The sequence below is a fragment of the Gaeumannomyces tritici genome, assembly GCF_000145635.1.
Source record: "Gaeumannomyces tritici R3-111a-1 unplaced genomic scaffold supercont2.1, whole genome shotgun sequence".
Classification (NCBI taxonomy): domain Eukaryota; kingdom Fungi; phylum Ascomycota; class Sordariomycetes; order Magnaporthales; family Magnaporthaceae; genus Gaeumannomyces; species Gaeumannomyces tritici.
In genome coordinates, this window is record NW_008804545.1 from 5537695 (window position 1) to 5562374 (window position 24680).

The window sequence follows — 24680 nt, forward strand, 5'->3', positions numbered from 1 at the left end:
CTTTTGCCAATATTATTTTTAATGTCTTACTTATTTTTCGTCTTATCACAATCAATCGCACATTCGACTGTCCGCTACTCTTCGACTTATTTGCAATAACATATCCCAGGTACAAGGGGACTGGGTAACATAGACAACTCTTCCTCATGAAAAGGCATATGGCTGCGAATTCTTGGTAAGCTGCGTAAAGCATATTCATAACTAATGGATCCAAAAATCTAGCAGGTGTTCTTCAAACAAACGCACAAGCATCGCTCCGCCAGTCCTAGTTCAGCCAGAATGCCTTCCAGGCCCGTACTGTATTCCACGCGCCTTCTTGCAACAAGCAACTGACTCTAGACATTACCTCCGCCCAATCTCTTTCCTCAACCTGCCTGCCGCAGTCGTGGGTGGGGGTTCCGGCCATGACCTGACAGCATCATCGACCTCCTCCAGGAACGTGTCAGCGTTGTGCATCGTCGTGCCCCCGAGCACGACCCTGACGCCCGGCGAGGACGCGTTGATGCCGGCCACCGTCTTGGCCTCCTCGTACGTGGCTCCGCCGACCATGAAGACTATGATGTCCTGCGGCTTGTCCTTGGTAGCACCGCCGCCGTCGACAAAGGGGAACTGTTGTTCGCGGAGCCGGCCCTTGATCAGGCTCTGCAGCGTCCCCTCGAGCCGTGGCGAGTGCATCGTGTAGACGTTGTCGACGCCCTTGAGGCCCTTGAACGCCTTGGCGCCAGAGAATATCCCCGTCGACTCGAATATGTCCGAGATGCCCCCACCCGCCCCTTGCGACTGCGACACCGAGTTCTGGTACACCAGAAGCTTGGGTACCAGGTCGGCCAACCGCGCCGGCACTCCACCCACCGCACTGAGGAGATCCACCAACATTGGAAGTGCGCTGGAGGGGTGCTTCTCGTAACGTAACGCGTAGAGAGCCACAAGGCCGGTTTTATGCTCCGCCGTCACTGCTGGGTTTTGGATAATTTTTTGAACACTCTGTTATGCTCTCACCGTTAGCCCAGCAAATCAACAACAACATTTCACGCATAGGACTTGCAGGCCCCAATTTCCGGCCTTCCCTACCTTTAGGTCTGCAGCATGGTTGTCGTTGCATGCCAAGCTTTGCTCGCACTCGCTGACCTCGAGCAAGTTCTCTTCTCCTACTCTCCTGCTCAACTCAGACATGAGATGGACATGTTTGCTGACGTTGCCCGACAGCTTCCGGAACTCAGGGTACTCCTCAACAAAACGCTTCATGTCGACAATGGACTCGAGCTGAACGTTGTTCTTGTGCTTGGTTTGGAATTGCTCGACATAGTCCTTGACGTTGGATCCCAGGTCTCCAAAATTGAGGTACATGTTCTTTTTGAAGAACGGGTCCTGGTCCTGAGACAGCACAATCTCCTTGAGCTCAGGGCTCGCGTTGGGCGAGTCGCCCAGATCGACACGGCCATTCTTGATACCAATCAACTGGTGCACCATGGCCTGGTACGTCCACTGGGTGAGCAGCGGGGTAACTGGGTCGTTGCGGCGGTCGAGGATGAGCAGTATCGGTGGGGTATCGACCTTGCGGAAGTCGAACAGCTGGTCCTCCTGGGTCATGTGATAGCGCACCTCGGTGGCCAGTTTCTTGGCAACCAGACTATTCTTCTCGTACCGTATCAGAGGCTTCTTCTTGAGCGCCAACAGGACGGCGAGGATGCCCTCGGTGGCACGCTGTAGCGAGTCCGAGTTCCACATGTCGGGCGAGGTGCTCCAGAGTCTGTGCTGGGGCAGGGAAATGTTGAGGTCGAACAGGTCCGGGTTGACGACGACGAAGTCGGCAAAGTGCTCCTGGACTAGCTTGACGACCTCGTGGTCGTCCGCCTCGGCCAGCCGCTCGAGCGACGACTTCTTGACCACGTTGCTGAAGTAGAGGTAGTACTCGCCGTATCTGGGCTCCCTCAGCTCATCGATCAAAAACTGGATAGAGTCGGGCGAGGGCCGCACGAAACAGTAGCATCGCAGGTGGCGCATCTTCTCGCGGTTCGCATTATCTAGGCGGTCCGTGAGGTACACCTCGTGGTTGAGCAGCGTGGACTGCGTCACGGCCGTCGACAGGATCGGCACCGTGTCTTTGTCCAGCAGCAACATCTTCATCTTTGCCGACTGTGAGCCGGTGGGGTTGTCGCCCGTGGATATCATCTTGGAGATGTACCCCGAAACGGCCTGGACGACATCCATTCTGAATGGCAGGGGCCCGTCTTCGGGGCCGGGCAGCTGCTAGTGTGACGAGATCTGCCCGATATGGGTGTTGCGCTGGTATCAGGACCAGCGGAAAACTAGGCTCCCACACCCTCCAACGGCCCGTCGCTATTGGGAGAGCTCACGTGGGCGAGGCTGAAGACGATGTTACCGCCAGGGGGTGATACAAGGGGTTGTTTGATAGCGGGTGGCTGCGGCGACGATGGGTGAAACCAAACGTGGCCGGATCTTGCAGATTTGATGGCGGTGATTGACAGCAGCGGAATGGAATACAGACCTACCTAGCTGTTGGATCAAGAGAAGATGCACGCTGGTGCTACGAGCATGGCGATTGGCGCACTTCCTTGCATGTCGTCGCTTCCATCGCCGTGGCCTTCCATGAGGCTGCTAAACTGGGATGCGCCAGCGCGGCACAGCACCGCAGGTAGTGGTTAGAGTGGGGCATTGTAAGCTTAGCCCGAAGCGGAAGCTCCACTGTGCAGACATGCATTTGGTGATTGATGTCACCGCACCAGCAGAGCTTTGCATCGCTTCCCAGCGCAGGTCAACACATCGAGCGAGCCATGCTTTGCTCCGGCCAGCATCGTGATGTCGCCTAATACCTATCCTGCCCGGGCAGAGCCTACGTAAGTGGGTGGTTCTGACCTCGGTTCCTGCCTTCTGGACAGCGCAACTGCTGACGGGAGCCGCGGCACAGACTATCCTTCACGCAGGGCCTCATCGTCGGCCAGCTGTCGGTCGTGCTTCTGATCGCGGCCTTCATAAAGTTCTTCATATTTGGCGACCCGCCCTCCCCAGAAGAGACGGCAACGGCCCGGGCCAACGAACGGCGGTCACGCACGCTCGCGCACAAAAGGTCGCTGCTCAGCCTCCGCAGCTCCAGCCAACGCCCCGAGCACACACACCTGCAGGGTGGCGGCCACCACCCAGCCCTCAAGAAGAAGAAGTCCAGCATTCTGCGCCCCGGCCCGCCCGCCTTGACCATCGGCTCCATCCTCAGCAAGACGTACTACCGCGTCGACAGCCACCAGCCCGAGAGCCTCGACTGGTTCAACGTCCTGGTCGCCCAGACCATCGCCCAGTTCCGCAGCGACGCCCAGCACGACGACGCCATTCTCACGTCACTGACCAAGGCCCTCAACGGCACCAGTCGCCCAGACTTCCTCGACGAGATCCACGTTACCGAGCTCAGCCTCGGCGAGGACTTCCCCATATTCAGCAACTGCCGCATCATCCCCGTGGACGAGGATGGCCTCACCTTTGGCCCCGCCGGCGGCAAGGCCTTTGACGCAAACATGGCGCACCGCGAGGGTGGCACCCTGCAGGCCCGCATGGACGTGGACCTGAGCGACATGATCACCCTCGCCCTCGAGACCAAGCTGCTGCTCAACTACCCGAAGCGCCTGACCGCCGTGCTCCCCGTCGCCCTGGCTGTCTCAGTCGTGCGCTTCAGCGGCACCCTGGCCATATCCTTCATCCCAAGCAACCCGTCGCGCCAGACGGGCACCAAGATGGTCTTCACCTTCCTCGACGACTACCGCCTCGACTTCTCGATCCGCAGTCTCGTCGGCAGCCGCTCGCGCCTGCAGGACGTGCCAAAGATCGCCCAACTGATCGAGTCGCGCCTGCACCGCTGGTTCGACGAGCGCTGCGTCGAGCCGCGCTTCCAGGAGATCCCGCTGCCCAGCCTGTGGCCCCGGAAGAAGAACACTCGCGGCGGCGACGATATCATCGCCGATGTCGAGCGATCTATGAGCAGGGCGAAGGGCGCGGATGCGGCCCGCAACTCCAGGCAAGAGTCTGTGGCCTCGGGCGCTCGTCAACACTCGGCCGATTCTCTGCGCTTCAGGAGGCGACCCCGGTCTGATGATGAATTTCCAATGCCCGGTTCTTTAGATGTGGATGACTCTCCCTGAATAAGAGTGGAATCAATAAACGTGACGACGGGGGAAAAAAAAGCCACCTCATATTGTTGCAATTGAAATAAGTAACAATGCACGTCCAAGCTAAGAGATGGGCGAGCAACTGAAAGACACGTGCTGCCACGGCCAAACCTCGCACATATTTGAAACGGATTCTGCTTGCGCGACACGCCTCTGCTATTCCAGCTGACGTCTGCCTGCCTGCCTGCTTGCCCGTCTGGGCAGCAGTCCAGTGGCGGCCAGGAACCGACGGTAGTGACACCACAGACCAAGCAAGGAAAGACTCAAGACCCGGGGGACAGGAAGGGCTACCAACACCCCCCGCATCGGTCTCCAGTCCAGGGAAAGGCAAGGGGGCCAAGCCCCCCCGGGGGGTGGGGAAAGATAACAAGGCTCTCCCACCGCTGGTGCTAGCAAGGGGAGGGGCCGAGAGACACCCACCACCCCCACTCTGCCCACAAGACACCTACGGCACCGCCGCCAAACGCCGGAGCAGACAAGAAGGGTACCGCTCCCGGCACGTGGGAAAATGCATAAATAGCAAACACCACCTGTAAGCTTAGCACGCAGGTAGCCCAGGACAGATCTCCCAGGACATCAAAACGATATACTTTCATTTGTTCCAACAGAGCCGAATAGACGCTTACTCTGATCCAGCGCGATTAGACGCCGGCTGGTGTGTTGGCAAGTTGGGTGGCACAGCAGGCCGATGCCATTTTCGATGTGATATTGGCCGTCGTGCGTGGAGACGGGGCCCCGGTGTTTTAGGCGCAGGCTTGTTGTGTTGGCCCCATCCTGGACAGCAAAACCCCTTATCACGGGAGAAACGCCGGTACGTCTTCCCGCTGGCAGCAACGCTGAAAAAAGATTCGGGAATGAGCAAATGAAGAAAAAATCGAGGTAACGGATGGATGCCATGGAAAAATTCCATCGTGTGGGGCATTTCTCTGTGATTTGTATCAATGATTAGGGAAGCAACACCAAGCCATATAACCTCCCCAGCAATTTACAGCCTTCCATGCCGTGGCACAGTATCTCCAATGCGCCGCTCCATCGCCCCAGAGTCTTTCAACTCCATCAACCAGCAGGAAATAGGCATCCGGCCCGACGTATCTTCCCCACCTTACTCTTACACGGCTGACTGTCTAGGGCGCTTGCCGAACACCTTGCCGTACCGCCGGGTCGGGTCTCAACCGTGCCTTTTGGTCTCGCTGGCTGTCTGGCCAATATTCGGTTCTATTTTGGGCTGTACCCCGGGCACACTTGGCTTCTCGACCCCGTGCCGGCCGTGTGGTTTTCAAAAGGGACGGAAGACACCAGAGGTACGCAACCTTCTGACTTCCCAACTAGCCAAACCGGTTCCAACGCAATACCCAACAAGGCATAAACGATGCTTCAAAAGGATTGCGCTGATTAGGTCTACCCGAAGGATCTGGCCGCTATTGATAAAGCCCCAAAACGACGGCACCACATCACGATATAATTGGGTCATAGTGTTAGTGCCTGAAGAGCAGGTGTAGTGTTGGGCGTTGGCACATTTGTTTGGGCTGCCCCCTGCTCATTTTCTCTACGTTTTCACCTGAACCTATGAGCTTTCGGTAGAGAGGCGGACAGGGGGCACAGAAGTTGCGCCCATGATGTCCCAGCCTCAACGAAAAAAAATAGAGCGAGGCTGTGCCGACTGCCACTTTGACTTTTGCTGTGTACATTCCCAGCGAGACTAACAAAGCACGTTGGTGCTATTATAGCCACCCCCGGCCGCCGGTTGGTACCAGTATCCACCGGCCCGTAGCATCGGGTTCCTTAACTGATTACTACGCAGAGTACAATGCCACCGATATTGTGAACTTGGATGATGCGCCGACTGATGAGGCGGCTACCAACGGTGTGGTTCCTAATGGTGTCGTCGATGGACATCACCATCAAGCTCACTCCAGCATACGGCCAAAGTCATGTTGTGTTTGCTTATAAAAAGGGAGGCTCGGGGCTTCGATGCTGTGGACGAGGACTTACAATACCATCACCAGCTGAACATAGCAAGCCTCATCATCTTTCACATCCATACTTCCTTCGATATCCTCACTTTCGTCCCTTGCTTATACCTCACGTCCCCTGAGAGCTTCTTTTTCTCCTTCCCCCTATCTTACTGCACAGTCTTTACTCGAAAATTCTATCCCTCACCCGTCTACTTGCCATAGCTGAGGTCTTGTTCCTTCGCCATGATGCTACTCAAGGGCACACGAATAGCCATCCTGGCCGTCATCGGGCTGCTTTCGAGCACTCTCTCTTTGGGAGCCCCGTTGCCTCAAATCGAAGATCCAAGCGGCCTGGCCTCTGGCATTGGAGAGGATCCCCGGGGGCAGTTTTTTGGCGTCCAACTCAACTAGGTCTTTAAACCCTTCGGCGATATCGGCTTCGTCAGCTACTCGGCCATTTTCAAAGTCCTTACTCCCGCCCAAGTCAGCGGCGACTTTCTCATGCGCATCGCACGATCGGCTTACATGGAGATGCGGAAGGTTCACGATAGATGGACCGAAGATGGTGCCGAGGCCCGCGGACTCGAAATTCCGCAAGTCATGGCCATTATGGACATGGGCGACAACGTCATATATGCAGCCTCGTCCGTCAAGTTCCCCAGAGAAAGAAGCGGCGCGAGCATACAAGCGTACAGAGCTCTCCAAGGAGGTATGCCCGACTCGATCACCAAATGCTTGTGGGATTTGGAAGGAGACTACCTAAAAAAAACACCTACCATTTCCAAGGGCTTTGCGGGGAGGTCAACCTCTTATGCTTGGACGCCGACATGCAAAAGTCCCAAGGCGCAACAACATACTACCAGCCCGGAGAGAACACCAGAATGGTGGCCTGGAATGGCAACGAAAACGAGGCCATCAAATTCTACGCCAGCAGGGGCCCCAAGGAGTTCGGCTGCGAAAACATCAATGAGCACTACAGCAGGGAGCTTACCCGAGCCCAAAAACGCATTTAGGCTAATAAAAGGCCGGCCTTCCACCACCGACACCCACGGCCTCATTGTCGAACAGCAATGGAATGTTCGACACCAAATCTATGATCCAGGCCTCGATCATCATAGTGACAAAGACAACGGTGGTAGCGGCGGCAGCGGTGGTAGCGACGGCAGCGGCGGTGGTGGCGGCGGCGGCGGAGATCCATCGTTTTACGATCCATACGCCGGATGGGATGATAGCGAGCCGCCCCCGCCGAGCAACCAGGAGCATGCGGCACAAATCGCGGCACAAATCGCGGCCCAGCAGGGGCGCACAACGGACTCAGGGATGGAGTGTAGCGAGGGGAACGCGGGCTAGATCGAGGAAATGACGACCTGGTCTGCCGAGTTGAAGGAATGGGCGAGGCAGTGTCACGAGCTGGGCTGGCCCAAGGGAGCCATTTTGGCATCCCTTTCAGCAGGAGAGTCGTCTGGGACTGGACAAGAGCGCGACTACAACCAACAGGGGAACTACCAGCTTTACCCACACGACAACCAACAGGGACAAGACCAATCGGGCTATAACCCATACGACCAAACCGGTGGCCGACAAACACAGGGCGATCAGGGTGATGTCCAAGCTCAAATCAACAGACTAACAGAGCATTACGGAAATCTAGGTATCGGACGGAAGAAGCGCTCCGATGACCGGAACAGCGGGCCCGGGGCTGGTAGGTCTAACAACAAGCCCGGCGCCCGCGCCAAGCCCGAAGCCGCCAAGTCCAAGTCCAACGAGGCTGCCAAGTCCAAGACTAACAACAAGCCCGGAGCTGGCAAGTCTAACAACAAGCCCGAAGCCGCCAAGTCCAAGTCCAACAACAAGCTTAGAACCGGCAAAACCCAGGACCCCCGAGCCCACCAACCCGGGAAGGACAACAACGGCCAGGCCAAAGCGTGCCGCCGGCCAACGCCGCCTCTCCCTCCCCCTCCCCCGGGTTTTCAGCGGCTCCTAAACGGCAAAGGCAAAGGCAAAAGTCAAAACAGATCCAAAAACACTAGTGGCAACCCTGCTCCATCTGGTGGTGGCGGCGGCAAGACCAAGGCCAAGGGCAAGCCCCAAGCTCTGGCAGCGGCAAAGGATAACAAAACTCTAGCGGCAGGGAAGGGCAACAAGGGACCCGCCGGCCAGGCGCCGAGCACCGAGGCCAAGAGAAAGGGCGCTGGTCCCGGGAAAAAGACGACAAAGTCCCTTTCCGCATCGGGGGCTGGGAAGGCAACCCAAGCCGCCAAGGCTGCGGCTTAAGTAGGTTTAGCGTTTCGGCCCTCGCCGTTCTCTGCCGGGCTTCGGACAAGGCGTCGCGAGATATTCCAAAAAAAAAAAACACTGACCTTTTTTTTCTTGGGGGAGGGAGGAGCTTGTATGGATGCTGTGGTTGATAGGGCTTTGCGATTTGGAACGTGACAGCATTTGCTTGGGACAGCATATCATTTGTTTGTAGTCGAGGTGGCACTTGTTTGGTAAGTGACATTTTTTGGGTACGGCATTCGTTTAGGAAAATAAAGCACTGGTTTAGGCATAGCATTCGTTTGAAAGACGTACTAAGTGCAACTTTGGGTTGGAAAAGTATATAAAGATATAAAGATAGCGGGTTGAGAGTGTAAACATCAGCTTTATAAAAATCTAAGGAGCCACCTTCGAAATTCATCATGTTCCACTAGCTATCGGGACGAGTTATCCTGCTAGTCCTAAAGAACAACCCAGCCCAGGATGGCAGCAAGGTCAAGCTCAATCCCAAGCTTGGCTTGGAGGCGAGCCGCACCGGTTACACCCTCATGATCGCGAATGTTAGGGTTGGCCCCATTTTGGATCAGGAGGTCCACAGCCTTTTTCGCCGTCGGCGCGTCTTTCGCGTTGCAGGCGATCAGATGCATCGCCGACATGCATTTGCTGTCAACCGCATCGATATCCCGGCAGCTTTCCACGAGGAGCCTGAAGCACTCCAAACGAAGGATGTTGTAGGGGGTATCGCCCCATTCTCCCGCTGGTTTACGGGCGTGGGTGAGCAGCGGGGTCTCGCGATTGGTGTTTCGAGCCTCAACGTCCACGCCGGACTGCAGAAGGAATCTGACCACATCGTCTAGCTTGGCCCTGCTCGAGGTTCGTTCTGCGGTCTGGTGCACTGAGAAGGTAGGAGGCGTGGGCCAAAAGTCAGTACAGACGGCTCTCCCCGGGGAGGAAAAGCAGCAGGACAAAAGTGCGAGATTTGCTATCAGAAGTGCCACTTACAAGCATTGCTCCCGCTCGCATAGTGGCGCTGTTTAGGGAAACGATGGTTCTTATCCGCACCTCGTTCCAGCAGTAGCTTGAGGAGCGCCACATCCCGAACCTCAGGCAGGCTGCAAGCAACGGGCTCTCCCCGTAACGGTCCAACCCGTTAACGTCCACCCCCCTGTCGAGCAGAAACTGCACAAGAGGGAGGTTGTTGTGGCAGGCAGCTTCGCGAAGTTGCTCCTGCACCCATTCCGTGTTGGGGAAGTTGGGGTCGCGGTTAGGGTCGGTCATGGCGGCGTCAAACAGCATACGCGCCATGTCCACAACCGCCCCGCGCGGGCCGTAATATGCGAGATTAAACAACCCCTCCACACCAGGGTCTTTGATACCAAGCTCTCCCATAACAGTGTGCGAGTTGTCGCGTTGTGTTCGGTAGCGACCTGAATCAACCTATTACTTTTTTTCGTAGCGGTGCACCTTCAGAGCTGCGCCGCGGGCGATCAGCGCCCTGGCGAGGTCGACCGAGTCCGCTGCGATCGCCGATTCGAGAAGGGTCATGGTTAGAGAGCCGCACGGGCATTGATGTCGATGCCGCGGCTGAGGAGCAGTTCGATCGTATCGAGGTGTTTCTGCTCGATCTGCCCTACTTGGGGCCAGTAGTTTCGTTGATGCTCCATGTGCCTTAAAACCAGGGACGTTGCGAGGCCGTCGTCGCCATGGCCATTGTCGAATTTGGCCTGAATGTCGGCTCCGGCGTCGAGAAGTATCCGGACCATGTCCGGGTTGGCTTGCTTGGCTGCTTCGTGGAGCGGCCTTAAATCCCGGATGTGGTCTCGACGCTCCATCTCAATATTAGCGCCAGATTCGATAAGGAATTTGACGATATGGACGTGGTTTTCCCGGACGGCAGCGTGCAAGGCCGTTTCGCCGATATTCGCATCGACACAGCCGTACAGGAGATTGAGGTCGAGATCTGGGATCATGCAGCCCTAAGCTTTTCCAGGTTGCCTTGCTTCGCCGCTTGATAGAACTCGGCATCGCTTGGATCGTCCGGACCAGCCCAGCCGGCTACTGGCGAAAAGGGGTATTCACCGCAGCCGTCTGGAGTCTCCGGGTTTCCCATCGCGTTTTGGCTGTATTTTGGACGATGGACGAGCTAAGTCGGTGATGATTAAAAGCGTATTGCGGAGGGTGCGTTGGTGGGCGGCTCGTTAAACTTATTGTTACGGAATGCAAGCACCAAAGAGACGTGGCTTCGATCCAGAGAAGCACAGTGATAGGCTTGGTGCCTTGTACACAGTTGGGACGCGCTCATGTGCATGTTGGCGCGTGGGGGGACCACAAGCAACTCGAGAATCCTTGCTTCCGACACAATTGAGTGAAAACTGACAGGTGTGGGGAAAACACAGGCAGCAAGTGAATTCGATGCCATGCTTCTGCGGTTCACAGTAACCTATCAAATCTACCTACACAAACCCTGTCCCGACAACCAAAGCAGGGGAAGAAAACTATAGAAGCTGAAAGACGCCAGTAAAGACAGCGCCAGCAAACAAATTGAGACCCATACCCAGCGAAGAAGGCATCGCAGCAAGCGAGCAATCTACATTTGTTTACTCTTGTTCTCGGCACCTTGTTTATCTAGGACTGTCGATATCCCCGAGCTTTAGGCTCATTTCAGCGAGATCAGCTCCATCTGGCTTTGGGTGAGGGTCCAAAAGTTCCGGTAGAACAGTGTGGCGCCGGCGAGCAGGAGCACGTAGTATGCCACGGTCCACAGCGGCGACGCGGACCTCTCGCCGTCGGGGTCGTCGGCGGTGACGACCCTGACGCGGCCCCAGAACCGTGGGAGGCCGAGGGAGTTGCAAAAGGCGTGCACGAGTGTCACGGCTAGCAGGCTGCCACCCCTGAGGTAGAGGAAGGTGGCATAGGCGCCGAACAGGGTCGTGAAGGCGAACTGGAACACGGAGCGCAGTGCGGCCTGCACACACGGCACCCGAGGGTGCGTGAGGCGGAACTCGTAAAAGTGGTGCAGATGCGCCAGCCCGAAGACCACGGGCGACAGAAAGATGGTCTTGGAGACCGACGTCCGTGCTAGAAGCATCAGAGGCACCCCGGCAGACCGAAAGAGAACCTCCTCGGTGAATGGGCCCTGGGTTGCGGGTTGGGTCAGCAAGAAGCCGGTTAGAAGTAGATGGGAACGCCGCCAAGGAAAACAGGCTTGTCTTGCTTGCTTACAGCGACAATGTTCCGCCATGTCGTCCACTCGCCGAACAGGTCGTAGAGGGGCCTGAGCGCCATCCAGTCCTTCCAACCAGCCTCAACGACGATGTTCTCAAACAGAGGGCCGAGGAAGAGGAGGGCAGTCAAGAACAGGGACCTGGCAGACTCGGCCAGGCCGATGGGCCAGTAGCCGAGCAGATGGAGGGCGCCCTCGGACGAGACGTGGCCGTCCTTTGTGACCATGTAGAATGTCACGGCCGAGCAGGCGATGCAAGACAGCGTGACCGATGCGACCCTAGCCTTGATAACGGACGGGGCGTCCCTGGACAGCTGGGCCGACGGCCTCGTCCGGGACGAGAGGTAAAACGGGGCTACATAGATTACGGTATATGCGACCTAGGCACAGTGGCAGGTCAGCATGGGAGGTGCCATGAGATGCTGCTGCGGCTACGGCGGCGACAATATGGCCAAGCAGGTTTTCCCTCTGATATCCCCAGCGGCCGGAAAAGGGGGCGCAAGGAGCCATGTGTGAGTTTCGGCACAGCCTCGAGACTTACAAGAAGCAAGACGGCGGTTCTGGTGGTGATCGGGGGTGGAGCCTCTGCTGTTCGGGTTTCAGCAAGCTTGTTCAATATTCCGGATGTTGCATCAAGGGGTGGGACAGACGGCAGGGCTGTCGAACACAGGCCAGACACGACGATAACAAAATAGAGAGAAGAAAAAGGAGACAGAGATAAGACTTACGCTTGGCGCCGTAGTGGACATACTTGCCGATCCTATCGACGATGCCTCTGATGGACGGCATCTTTGGCGCTTTTGCGACGACGATTGACGCGGGATGCAATGGCGCGATCCCAGCGTAGTCGCACAGGAAATCTGGCAGAACCTAGTCGACGATTATGATAGGAGCAACTCTACACGAGATCTGTTGGCGATGCCTTTTGGGCGGTTCGGCGTGGTTGATTGGACGGCAAGGCTCGAAATGGTGGTCCTAGCGCTAGAGAGGGCTGGGCCGGATGGATGACGGGCTGACGGGTTGGGGTGACGGTTTGAGGATCCCCGTCGATGGAGCTGCCCGTGGCTTTGCATCGCTCGCTCCTTGTTGCGGTGGGGCGGCGGCGGCCCACCTCGGTTTTGGCGCCAAGTTTCGCGGAGGTCCCGCCGGCGCAGCAGCTGGAGCTTCCCGTGAAAGCGCCCACCTTATCAGGGAAGCTTTAAAACTGCCGTTTTTAGGCCTCTTTGTTCGACGCTGGCGTGGTACGTGTGCGTGGATCGACCGCATGTGGGCAGCGCTTGTAGATGGATTAGAACACTAAATGTTCCATGCAGTGGCACTGGCTGTCCTCAAAGTGAACGACTCGAGGTTGAAAACAGGTACTCTACACACGCCCACACATACACACCGTCGTCATGTTGAGATCGTGACGTTCAAAAGCCCGTGCGTTCTATCACCACTCTTTTCCACGGCGCTGGATTCGAGGCTCCCTCTGGCTCAAGGGCCGTGCACGACGCATCGAAACGTCGGAGCCGATGCATATCAGTAGAAATAAGGCGGGAGGTTATGCAAAGTACAAGCATCGGCCGGTTAAGCGGCAAAGGGCATCCATGGCTGCATGCATATATTATGGTCCACGCGCCGCCAACCGTCAAGATGCAACCTGGGAGCCGCTGTCAAACCACAGGGAGAATGCTCCTATGAGAACCCTTGGCACGAACAGGAGAAGATGGAATTCGTGGCACCGCCCAATACGACTGCAACCCAGAGCGCGGGTTTTGCCATCTCGTGTAATCATGAGTATTTGCTCTGCCTCATCCCGTTCGTCGGTGGCATGTCAGCCTTGATTTCTTGGGGGCTTTGCTGGCTTTGTGTTTCCAGCGAATCCCGTGGGAGAGTAGATGCAACCTCATCCCGCCTCATTTTGTGCTGTGAAATTAGCGTGGGCAGGGATCCGCATTGACGCGAAAAATCGCGAGTGCGTGTTGTCCAGATTGCGTTTTCCTCTTACAACCCGATTCGCACAAAAGTCTTGACCAGTCGGGATAAAGGCTCCCATTTTCGGCCACACGCAAAAGTTTGGGGGCCGAGCATCAACCTCCACAAAAAAAAAAATGATTCTCACAAAAAAATGCTTCAATTTGCAAAGCAATAAAAAAATAACAAAAAATTGCCCAAGCCTATTTTTTTTAATAGGGAATCCAATGGGCAGTCATTTTCCCTTCGCCCTCTATTATTTTTGAAAGGATTCGAGGGATTTCGTCGACGTACCCGTTTATCGCTTCTTGGGGTTATTCCTTCCAAGCCTCCTCTGCTGTAGTAGAGGAGGTATTGGGGAAAAAACCTGTGAGGATCATTTTTTTGTGGAGGTTGGTGCCGAGGAACGACCTACCAAAAAACCTCCGAGACCCATCTCCGAGGGGCCCCTTTGATGGCGACCAAGGGTAGGAAGGAGGGGGTGGAGGCCGACCAGGGGGATGCGATTCTGGACAGTGCAAGACGCTCTCAGGGGCGGCGCTGAGTTTAGTTAGCTTTCCAGTTGAACGGGGAGGTTAGGAAGTTTCCAGATTTCCTTTTTTTTTTCTCTCCCCTGGCCCTCCACAGTCGCCTATCCCCCTCCGACCACACGATGCCAGCCACCTCCAGTGTCCACCTTTCACGGCGGGCGGCATCCCGGCCGTCGATTTCCGGGGGCCATCCAGGCGGCTGTCGACACGCAGTTCATGCAGCGTGGGTGGGAGAGGCCTGCCTGTGCGAGCGTGGCAAGCAAGCCAGGACGAATGCTTCGAGCGGCCCCAAGAGGGTCTGCAACTGCATACTGCCTGCTGTGCGCTTCTGCACTTCATCTATGGTGCACAGTCTGCGATTCCGTTAGCTGTCATTCGTTCGTGGGGATCCGGGTGCTCCGCGGTCCTGCAGGTGTGCGCATGCTGCCAGGTTTTGGGTGGGAGGAGGTTGTACATAAGCGCGAAATTCACAGACTGTGGGCTCCCTTTCGATGACAGAAAACCGCGCGCTGCCACAAATTTGCTCCTGCACAACCTGCAGGAGGCTGCAGCTGATAGCGCGCGCCAGATGGGGCAGTCTTTCCAGTTTGGTACGCTGTAATTACACGCGCTGCAGGCGCACGTCCGCTGTCCCCATTGACAGAACCTTGCTGCAGCGATTCCAGCGCAGCCGAGGGCGCAAGAGCCTTCTGCTTTCGTCCTTTTCGCCCTTTTTGCGTGGCCTTGTTGGGCCGAAAACCCACCAGACCCATGACGATATCTGCAGTCGACTGACGGCGATCCATGTTGGCCGCACTCCACCCGCCGGCCACCGCCTTTTCCCCAATCTCCCCCGCCTAGCCACCGAGGAATGGCCCCCGTGTGCGCTTGCGTGTCTCTCGCACTCTCCACGAATGCCTGAGCGGGCAAAAACAAGCGAAGTGTTTGTTTACTGCTTGCTGTTTACACAACAAGGCCCGCGGGCCCGGGTGCACGTCGAGCCTGTGCTCGTTCTAGCCGCTGCACTAGGATGTTCCTTTGCGCGACACCATGAATACATCAAGCTGTTTGGAGCCTGGCTGTTCGTCGTGCGCGGGCCGGAAAAATACACAGGAGCGACAGCCCAACACACGGGGCGCCTGAGCTGTCTACGGCTCTGACCAGTGGCCAGGCGAACTGGCGCACAGAAGAATAGTTCGATGGCGGATGGCTAGGCGGATGGATCACCACGTCCCTCCCCAGTACGGCACGAGGGTGCGCGTATGCAGCGTGGTGGTGGGTGGGCGGCCAAATCAGAGGCCAGCCTCGCCTTGCCACCTCGACCAGGCCAGCCCGGACCAGGCAGGCAGGCCGTTAGGGTACCAGAAGCCACCCCCAGCCCAGCCCAGTAGGCGGTCAAGCGCTATTTTTTTTTTGTTCTTGTTCGGTGCGCGGTACTTGCAAGCCGCCCCGGGCTGTTTTCCAAGAAGATCCTCCTGACGATTGCATGGCCAAACAGCCGCCTGTGCTCTCGGCCAATCGAGTCCACAGCTGCAGGGTTTCGTCCCCTCCCTCGCCATCCGGTGGTTTTTTTTTGTTCCTGCCCACCTTGATGTTACCCACACCACAGTTGGGTGCACATGTCGTTGTGCCGTATCCAACCCTCCCGCTGCGACCTACCCCTGGCCACCCATCCACATTGCGCCAGCCATGCCACTACCACCAGGCGCGCATACAGGCTAGCCCGGCTGGTGTCCTTGCCCTCGCCGATAGGACGGTTCCGCCATAGTCATATGTATAACCATCCTCGTCACCCGCAGCTCCGGATCCCGCCCCTCCCCTCCATCGTCTCGTTCCTTACATCGATGGTGCCAGTTGTGTGCGATGCGGAGGCCGTGTCAAGAAATCGATATCCCGCTCACTCGCCTCATGCTCGGGACCATTTCCTTGCCGGCGCGCCGTTACGATATACCCGCCCCTTCGCCTTAATACCTCGGGCCTCGACCTCCGCCGGTGTTGCTTTTTTTCCCACCACGCCTAATATCTAGGCCGAAGCCTGCCTACCCGGCGCGAGGCTCCATTTTCCTCGCTTGCTTCCTCAACCTCGCCCACGACGCTCCTTTGCAACACCGAACCGGGCGTCTTCGCTTCTTGACGATTCTTTTCATCCGGTCATTTGATTGGTTCTTGTTTCCTCTTCTTTTTCCTCTTCCTCTTCTTCTTCGTCTTTGCTCTTTCCTTGTCCTTTCTGTCACGACCGAACGATTACCCTGCTGGATTCTTGGGACGAACTGCAAAGATTTTAACCTTGCCGGCACACCGAGGACGACCGAAGACGAACCGAACGACGAGCCGGAGCTTCATTGCATGATTTCTCATTTTTTGACGCACGAACGAGTCTTTACGATCGAAATTACGAATTCACGCTCGCAATATCGATCCCCACGGCTCAGTTATTATTGATTCTTCACCTTATGTTCGGTTGTATGACCCCACGACAGAACGACGACGACGACCGGACCCGCTGTTTGCTGGATTAGGACAAACCCACGACCACCCCTGAGGATAGGACCAAGGACTTGACGACATTCGGAATTGAGAGGCTGCTTATTTCTAAGCAGAGCCTAAACACGGACCAGGAGCAGGGGAAAGAAAGAAAGAGCGCAAAGAATTGTTGGCGCCAGCAAATCAGCTTTCGCATGACGCTCGGTAGTGAGCAGGGGTGCTCAGCGAAAAACCAGCGAAGAAATTATTACGCCTTGTCGAAGTCGAAGCCGATAACATCGACAACGACGCCCGCACGTCCCGGCCCACTGCGAGTCGAACCGTGCGGGTGTCTGGGTGAAGGGAAATGTCATCCCCGGACGATGGATATCCCAACAGCCCGCCACCGCCGCCGCCAAAGGAACGACCGCTGTCGCAGACCAGCAGCCATGGAATCCGGATTGTGCCATACTCGCCACCTCGGCTCAGTCGCGACGAGCGCACGGCCAGCCAATCATCATCGGCAACTGGCTCGTCGCGTCCACTGTCGGGATCACAGCAGCCGAGCCGGGCAGCGTCGCAGCAGTACCAGCCACAGGTGGCGGCGCAGCGTGGCTCGGGCAACTGGGACGTGGTCAGCGACAGGCGAGGCAGCAGTGGCAGCGATGACAGTGGCGCTGGCAGTGGCAGTGGCGGGGTTGGACGACCAAGCGCAGGTCCCAGCGAGGGAGATTTCGCCGATTCGCGAGTCTATGCGGCGGCCAGCCAAGGGCGCGCGCCTTCGTCCTCGGTTGCCGCGGCCAAGGACGGCGCAGTTTCAGGCACGAAACCAGCCGCACCACAGAGCGAAGGGGCCTCGAGGGCGGCTTCCCCTAGGACCCCACCCGCAGCCGCTGATTGGCCACGCACCCTGGCCTCCAATCCCAGCAGCACATTCAATGCGCCATCTCAATCGCAATCTGAGCAAACCCGGCGGCCACTCGCGACGAGGCCGACGCTGACGCTAGCGCCCAAACCCCCGTCCTCGCGACTCCCGTCGGGTCCAGCTGGGGCTGCGGCTGCGCCTGCAGCCGCTGCTGGCCCTGGGTCCTCGGTGTCGCGGCCTCGATCGCGGCGCCGCAATATGCTCTCAATGCACTCTGACAATAGGACCTTTTCCATTGTGCTCAACAGCACCGGCAAGCTCCCGCCCGGCAGCAGCACCTCGTCAGCCAGGGGTAGCTGGAGCGCCACCAGCGCCAGCGCGAGCGGCAGCGGCACCACGCGCAGCACCTGGGCCAGCAGCCAGGCCGGCGGCAGCAGCAGCACCTACGGCGGCGGCATCACGTCTCCACCACTGTCGCTGTCGACGGTGAGAACAGTCGACTCGCGTGAGGGGCTGTCAGACGCCTTCCTCGCCGATGACGAACGCGACGAGCCAAGCGTGCTCTCGCCCTTGACCTCTGCGGGTACCATCCCTGACGCGGCCCATTTCCCGTTCCCACCCTCCCCTGGCGAGCCCTCCACCCGCGCCCACTTAACTGAGGATCCTAAGACGCCTGCCCACTCGTCCTCCCCCTGGAACTATCGTATGGTTGGTGGCCTGCGGAAAGTGCCCAACACCCCTGATTTCAGGCAAAAGCAAGTTGCTGCACAGCTTCAATCCTCTGCCAGAGAGCAAACCCTGTCGCCACTTATCGAGGCTGCATCTACACCGTCGCCAACCCTCCACCACGCCGCTCCCTCATCCCGCGCCCTCGACGACACTCCCACGCGCCCGCTCGTCTCCAAGGACTCATTCACGTCGGACCGGACCGTCGACACCACCTCCGAGACCAGCAACTACAAGGTCTACGCCCGCAGTTCGCCTCCGCCGCAATCCGACGAGAGCCTCCCGCTGCCGTCGTCGAGCCACTCCAACTACGTCCTCCTTGGAGAGTCCTCACCCGTCGCGCCCCCATCCGAGCTCCACGACCCGAGCCCGCCGCCGAGTAGCCACGCCAGCGACGACAACTACATCCTTCACGGCGACCCGTCCCCTTCGCCCTCGGTCTCGCTCGTTGCCCGTCGCCAGCCACGGCCCGAGTTCTCGCAGGAGAGCCTGATTGTTCCTCCGCTCCAGCCCATTCGCAGGGGATCCAGCGAGCGTCTCGGATACTACAAGTCCAGGTCTCGCGAGAGCCTGCGCGCCAGGGCAAACTCGGCCAAGTCGCTCAAGTCCATCACCTCGATCATTGCGGGCGAGTCGGTACAGTCGATCCTGGTCAATTCGGCCTTGGTCCCCGGCCTGCGGCAGCAGCAATCACCTGGCGGTGCAGGACCGTCTTCGTCTTCCTTCGCTTCGCGGCGGCAGCAGCTAGATTCATGGGCGAGCGCGGCGCGCCCTACGGCTCTCCCCTCCGGCTCTCAACCCCAGCCACAGCCGCAACCCCAGCCACAGCCCCAGCCCCAGCAGTTCCCAATGGTCGAGGCACACCCGCACCAATGGAGCTCTCAGCTGTCCACCGTCATGTCCGAGACGGAGCCCTCGAGCAGCGAACGGGCCATCTCGCCCATCTCGAGAACCGCGTCCAGGATGACAGGTAGCATCAGCAACCTCAGCGGCGCCGGCACTGGCAGCGGCAGCGGCAGCGGCAGCGGCCGACGCCAAAGCACCGGCTGGGCGAGCAGCACACACAGCCGACAGATGCTGAGCATCTCGTCGTCGCTGGCTGCCCAGCTCGAGGATGGCCGCACACAGAGCCGGTCCATGTCCATGTCCCGCAGCGACTCAGTCTCGCTCGAGCGGCCCGCGGCTGCCTACGCGCGCAACGGCTACAACGGCGGCTCGCGCACCATTCGCGACCATGATGAGGACGGTGATGGCATCGCCGACCTGCGCGACCTGTCGCCCCGACCCTCCCGCTCGGGTCTGTCGGGTTTCATGAGCAGCCTTAGCGATTCGTCTCGCAACCTGCACTCGTCTTCGAGCTCCCGCAGCTTCAACCCGTCTGCCCTTCCCACATGGGCTCGCGTCTACTACGGCTCTGGCGAGCGGCGTCAACTCAGTGCACCCTCCATAATCTCGGATGTGTCTGAGGGCCCAATCAGCAGGCCTGGATCCGCGCTGCAGCGCGACCCCGGCAGCCCCGCCGCCGACTACTTCCCGTCGTCGCTCTTCAGCCCACGCAGGCGCGTCAGGGAGGTCGAGGCCGGCCCTTCGCAGCGTCCCTTCTCGGACCAGGCCAGCTTGGACATCGCCCCGGCGTCCCCAACTGACATGGACTACAACGCCATCCGACCCAACCTGCGGAAGAAGACTAGCAGTCTCTGGTCGCCACACCTGGGCATGGACAGGCGAGCAATCTCCAGCCGTTACGGCCGATGGGACCCGCCCAGCGTGAGCTGGAGTGCCGAGAGCGGAGTGTGGGGACGGAGGAACATCCAGGTCGTCATGTTCGTGCTGGGCTTCATATTCCCTTTCGCTTGGATGATCGCCGCCGTCCTCCCACTCCCGGAGCAGCCGCGCCTCCAGATGCTGGAGAGGGACCACAGCCAGAGCGAGCTTGGCATTTCCGAATCCCTCCGGCGCCAGTTCAACGAGGCCGACGACGTACGCTACCAGAGCGCCAAGTGGTGGCGCAACCTCAACAGGGGCATGTCCCTTGTTGGCCTGGTCATCATCGGCGTCGTCGTTGGCCTGGTTGTCGTGGGCATCCAGCAAGGGTGGTACCAGCGAGTCTAGAGGACCCCTCGAGCCGTGCATCGGTCCGCGCACCACATGGACGATACGATATCCAACCCACTACAGTCGCTACCTCATACGAAACGCACCCTTCTGAATCGGTTCAGCATCCTGTCACATCTTTAATGACGCTATACGCGACCCATACGCATGCGACCCACGCCGCGACTCGGGCATCTTCCTGCGACAAGTCGAGACATTCATCATATACACTGACCGGCATATAACGACTAGACATTTTCAGGCATCACGGCCACGACGGCACCACAAAAGCATCTTCTTCTGCCTGCCCACCTTTTCACCTATACATTTAAGCCACATACCGACATAGCCTATCCGACCTGTACACATTCTTTCCGGTCACGCACACACTACTGCATCGGTTTCTGCTTCATCCGGCTAGTCGGCGATTTCGCAATCCCGACCAGACCGTGTATCATCACCACGCCATCACCCTCCAGCATCCCACATCGAAAAAGGGAAGTTCGGACTACATTCGCCCGAGCACAGACTTAGCTCGGTTATTATTATTATTGTCTATTACGGCGCACGAGTTTGCGGATAGAGCAACTCCGGGGTATCGGGCCCTTGAGAATTGGGGAAACACAACGGGGATTTTCCTTTTTCTCTCTCTTGTTCTTATTTTTACTCCCCATGTACGATCTAACACTGCGTAGCGGAGTTTGAGCTTTTCCTAGCGATACCCCCCACCGGCCTGGCCTCGTTTTGGAGTTGGTCCCGGAAAGTTCGGGTTTGGCGAGACTGGTAGGGTTTGATCGACAAACCGTCCCGCCGTCTCAACTTGGCTGTCTGGACAATCCGTCGCCAAGAACCCCCTCCCTCTTTGGATCCCCTTGCATCTTTTCACCGTCACGTTTTTTATTTTGGTTTATCTTTTTCGTATTCAGTCGACGGAAAATACCAAGGCGTCGATCCGAGAGCGGTTTTGATTGTTCCCAGAACCGAGTTTTCTACATCCTTCCATATCTCTGTATAAGGTGTTTGGCCCAACTATATTCCTCTTGGACATCCTCCACCCATGCCAATTTGCCAACACATCATCCTCTCCTTCCTGATTTCCTTCTGGGCATTTCTGACGCATAACTTGAAGCCCGCCGCGTCGATATCCATGGCGTCGCGTGCGAAGGACTAATTTCTTTCCATAATGTGTCCTTGCACATCCATCTTGGATCCTTACCTACCTAGATACCCAGAGCAGCACCCGCCTTGCGAGTCAACAGGGACTGGAAAAGGCCCCTGCTCGACAATAATATCTAAAGAATTGTCTACCGAGCTTGACACAACCTTGCACACGGCCGTTGTCTGCCACTCAAGCGATTCGATGTAAAACCGAGCATGACATTTGCGTCCCAACTGGCTGACACGACGCCCACCTCCTCTATCCTCTGGGTTTCCCAAGCATGACATTGCTATGTCATGCCACCGGGCTTTCGTAACCCCGGCCCATGGGAAGTCTCCCTTGGTATCAGCCACCTACCCTTCTGACCGCCGCCTGAGTGGATGGCAGTGGACGATGGCCGGTCCGCATCGATACATACATTTGGGGTATCCGTACAAAAGACGGGGGGAAGGGAAGTTCCAATAGGCAAATGCCTGATTGAATTGCTGTGGCTCGTCTAAGGCCACTCCCCATATGAAATGAAGATCATCCAAAGGTAGGAATCCGCCATCAAGTGTCGTCGTGACAGCACCAACGTACCTGTTAGATGGCGAAACCTGGATACGGAAAGACACAAAGGCTTACGCCGCGTCTTTCTCAGCGCTTGCCCCACACGCCATCGCATGCATACCCGACCGCTGTGCGTAGTGGCGGCATCACTCCATTCTCGCCATGGATCACGAGAGCCTAAAACGCCCAGTGCATAGTCCGTTCGATGAACCCATCAAGAAATCGAGAATTTCAAGACGATGGCGTTATTGGTGTCGTGTTCGTACGGGGCAAACCGGATTCTTGTGCGCGCAGACGCTCTGGCGCATTCGCGTCTCGCTGGTGGGCACCTCGCGACTTTGCTTGAACAAATTATGTAGCTGTAGGGATCATTGTAGCTCAGCTCTTGTGGGCAGCCGCAGATGTCTTGCGGGCGCGCGATTCGATCTCGCTCTTGATCTCGGCCATAGCCTCGTCCATCTCCCGAGCCGGATCACCGCTAATACCTAGCACGGGCAGCCTGTTAATGCTGTCTGTACTTGAAGTACGCTCGAGGGCTGCCCCCCGTCCCTTGCTGCCGTTAGTGCCAGCCGATTTGGCCTGCCTCTCATCCAGCTTCTTGCGGAGCAGTGCCTTTGCGGGCGAGGCGAAGAATGCCATGCTGGCTATGATGCCGCCGATGGCGTAGAAGTAAACGCGAGCCCACACCAGTAGCGACGTGTCCAGGGCCAGGAGCAGGAATGGTGTGGTTGCGAAGGTAAAGGTGAGCTGCGTCACCAAGTATGAGAACACATCGTAGAGGCGCTTGCTAGGCAGGGGCTTCTGAGTCGCCGGGTCCAAGAAGAAAGGCCGACAGTAGCGACGAAAGTCTGGGTCGAAAGCCTGTGAGTGTCTGAAGCTCGAATGATAAAGAATCGGGTCTGGAACTCACTCTTCGCAACTGTCTGGATGAAGCTGGCGAGGATAAAGGTCAGGTAGTAGCCAGGGTAAAAGCCGTGCCATGTGGCGCTGGTCGCAAAGGTGGCCATGCTCGCCCGGAAACCGGGCTTTTTACCCATGGGGGTGACACGGAGGTAGATGTAGTTGCGGAGCCACATGTTGGTCTTCTTGTTCCAGTTTTCGATGTACGCGCGCGTGTTCTGCGCCGACTCCACACCCCAGGGGTAGATGTTCTGGACGCGGTCCCAGGCCACCTTCCCCGTCACGGGGTCGACACCGTTGTAGCTCAGCCCGGCTAGGATGCAGGAGCCTTCGGACAGAGACCAGGCGCCGTAGTACTTGCAGCGGGCGGTGAAGTTGAACATGTGCAGGATGAAGACGCGACGCAGGAACGAGTAGCGCATGTACTCGGGGCCTGTTACCACGTCGGCGTGGTAGAAGGACGAAAGGTACACGAACGCTAGGGTCCAGCCGAGGCCGGTGAGCATCGTCATGATGGCAGGAGTTGCCGACCGCGGAATGCGGCGCTTCTTTCTAGTCGGGGCCTTCTTGACAGGGTCGACAGCAGCAGGAGTATCGAACATGGATGTGTCGAGCCAGCGGCTGTACTCGGCGTAGTCGAAAGCAGGACCAACGAGAAGGGACGGGAAGAAAAGGACATAGCCGGCGTAGTCGAGCAGGGAGGGCAACTTGCGGATGACACGATCACGCTGGAAGTCCGAGAGCTGGTCGTCAGGGAGGGTGCCGTCGGCGACGTTCCAGCAGAAGGCCGATAACTTCATGACCATGACCATCTGAGCACCCGTGATGTCGGTAGTCTGGGGCGAGTTGGCAAACTGGCGGTGCAATTGGTTGGCCGACATGTGGCCCATCAAGAAGAGGAAGCCGACCCATGGCATATAGGGGGAACCTCTGAGATACTTTGCAATAGCATAAGCACCGGCAGACGAGATAAAGAGTGTCCGCAGTCCAGACCACAGATCGAACAGGCCGACAAGATAGAAGAGCGCGATACTATGAGCGGTTCAGCGATCGTACCCTCTCACAGGCTAGTCTCCCGGAAAGGAATTCGGAAACGCGGAGGCAAGGGAGTCTACTCACGCTATACTGAAGATGTTCTTGTGGTGAGGTTTAGAGTCAGGGATTCGTTTGAGAAGTCCCGCGAGGGGATACGACATGAGAAACGTCGCGACAAGTTTAACTGCGTGCCGACAGAGTTCGTGTTAGGCACCTGCATCTCGGGGAATGGGTTCCCAGGGGAGGAAAGACTTGCGGTCATCTGGGGCGGCGCCTATCTTGCCAGACAGATAGATGAACGCTGCCGTGGTTTGCGGACAAAGCCCCTGTCAGCTGATTTCCTCCCGGCATCGCGACTGAAACGCCAGCGGTACGGATCTGGCATACGTATGCTGATATAAGGGAGCATCTTGACTAGGTCTGAAGCTCCTGCGCGAGCGGGATAGGCTAGATGAAGGCGCAGGTGGGTTTGGGACCCTCGCGGGGGGTTTTAGTGGGAGCTCGTAAAGCTCGTAGAAGACGGTGAGCGCCGAGAGACTAAGCGTGCTTTTTAATCCATTCCCTCGCGAGGTGGAATGCGTGAAAAACCTGGCTTGTTTGCAATGCGATCGCGGGGTGTGGTTGGGGCTCTCAACAAAATCGACGAGCACAAAAGTGAAAGCGTTACATTCCCACCAGCGGCCCACCAGAATCAGACCCCTACGCACCTGCTACTGCCACTGGCGCCCTGTCTCGTGCCAGCAATGAGGTGCAGCGGCTTCAGCAGACGGCAGATGACGGGATTTGCCGTTGGCCAGCGCCTTCATGCGGCTGTC

The 24680-nt window shown here is 57.6% G+C and overlaps 11 protein-coding genes across 11 annotated transcripts; 5 read left to right on the forward strand and 6 right to left on the reverse strand.

Moving 5' to 3' along the window:
• Positions 1–29: 29 nt before the first annotated feature.
• Positions 30–2611, reverse strand: GGTG_01747 (vacuolar protein sorting-associated protein 45). Its single transcript, XM_009219517.1, has 3 exons — positions 2514–2611; positions 1072–2367; positions 30–984 (listed from the first exon to the last, which is right to left on the reverse strand). Exons 2-3 carry the CDS (start codon positions 2209–2211, stop codon positions 343–345), a joined length of 1782 nt encoding a protein of 593 aa, XP_009217781.1. The 5' UTR covers positions 2212–2367; positions 2514–2611; the 3' UTR covers positions 30–342.
• Positions 2612–2747: 136 nt separating this feature from the next.
• On the forward strand, positions 2748–5847 carry GGTG_01748 (maintenance-mitochondrial morphology protein 1). Its single transcript, XM_009219518.1, has 3 exons — positions 2748–2858; positions 2930–5476; positions 5584–5847. The coding sequence occupies exons 1-2, from the start codon at positions 2821–2823 to the stop codon at positions 4146–4148; spliced, it is 1257 nt and encodes a 418-aa protein (XP_009217782.1). The 5' UTR covers positions 2748–2820; the 3' UTR covers positions 4149–5476; positions 5584–5847.
• A 526-nt stretch (positions 5848–6373) lies between these two features.
• GGTG_01749 (hypothetical protein) lies at positions 6374–7297 on the forward strand (the record flags this gene model as incomplete). The annotated part of the gene is made up of 3 exons (XM_009219519.1): positions 6374–6516; positions 6577–6839; positions 6917–7297. The coding sequence occupies 3 exons, from the start codon at positions 6374–6376 to the stop codon at positions 7141–7143; spliced, it is 633 nt and encodes a 210-aa protein (XP_009217783.1). The 3' UTR covers positions 7144–7297.
• GGTG_01750 (hypothetical protein) lies at positions 7145–7393 on the reverse strand (the record flags this gene model as incomplete). Its single annotated transcript, XM_009219520.1, has 1 exon — positions 7145–7393. One exon carries the CDS (start codon positions 7391–7393, stop codon positions 7145–7147), a length of 249 nt encoding a protein of 82 aa, XP_009217784.1.
• On the forward strand, positions 7367–8404 carry GGTG_01751 (hypothetical protein; the record flags this gene model as incomplete). Its single annotated transcript, XM_009219521.1, has 1 exon — positions 7367–8404. Exon 1 carries the CDS (start codon positions 7490–7492, stop codon positions 8402–8404), a length of 915 nt encoding a protein of 304 aa, XP_009217785.1. The 5' UTR covers positions 7367–7489.
• Positions 8405–8847: 443 nt separating this feature from the next.
• On the reverse strand, positions 8848–10356 carry GGTG_01752 (hypothetical protein; the record flags this gene model as incomplete). The annotated part of the gene is made up of 3 exons (XM_009219522.1): positions 8848–9273; positions 9389–9823; positions 10021–10356. The coding sequence occupies 3 exons, from the start codon at positions 10354–10356 to the stop codon at positions 8848–8850; spliced, it is 1197 nt and encodes a 398-aa protein (XP_009217786.1).
• Positions 10357–10766: 410 nt separating this feature from the next.
• Positions 10767–12647, reverse strand: GGTG_01753 (CaaX protease). The gene is made up of 4 exons (XM_009219523.1): positions 12338–12647; positions 12151–12197; positions 11609–11989; positions 10767–11522 (listed from the first exon to the last, which is right to left on the reverse strand). Exons 1-4 carry the CDS (start codon positions 12396–12398, stop codon positions 11043–11045), a joined length of 969 nt encoding a protein of 322 aa, XP_009217787.1. The 5' UTR covers positions 12399–12647; the 3' UTR covers positions 10767–11042.
• Positions 12648–14562: 1915 nt separating this feature from the next.
• Positions 14563–14880, reverse strand: GGTG_01754 (hypothetical protein; the record flags this gene model as incomplete). Its single annotated transcript, XM_009219524.1, has 1 exon — positions 14563–14880. The coding sequence occupies one exon, from the start codon at positions 14878–14880 to the stop codon at positions 14563–14565; it is 318 nt and encodes a 105-aa protein (XP_009217788.1).
• A 2024-nt stretch (positions 14881–16904) lies between these two features.
• GGTG_01755 (hypothetical protein) lies at positions 16905–17462 on the forward strand (the record flags this gene model as incomplete). The annotated part of the gene is made up of 1 exon (XM_009219525.1): positions 16905–17462. A coding segment is annotated over one exon (558 nt), but the record flags the coding sequence as incomplete, so codon positions are not given.
• A 207-nt stretch (positions 17463–17669) lies between these two features.
• GGTG_01756 (hypothetical protein) lies at positions 17670–20240 on the forward strand (the record flags this gene model as incomplete). Its single annotated transcript, XM_009219526.1, has 2 exons — positions 17670–18828; positions 19099–20240. 2 exons carry the CDS (start codon positions 17670–17672, stop codon positions 20238–20240), a joined length of 2301 nt encoding a protein of 766 aa, XP_009217790.1.
• An 867-nt stretch (positions 20241–21107) lies between these two features.
• On the reverse strand, positions 21108–24654 carry GGTG_01757 (membrane-bound O-acyltransferase domain-containing protein 1). Its single transcript, XM_009219527.1, has 5 exons — positions 24253–24654; positions 24122–24166; positions 23950–24049; positions 22841–23862; positions 21108–22778 (listed from the first exon to the last, which is right to left on the reverse strand). Exons 1-5 carry the CDS (start codon positions 24272–24274, stop codon positions 22309–22311), a joined length of 1659 nt encoding a protein of 552 aa, XP_009217791.1. The 5' UTR covers positions 24275–24654; the 3' UTR covers positions 21108–22308.
• Positions 24655–24680: the final 26 nt, after the last annotated feature.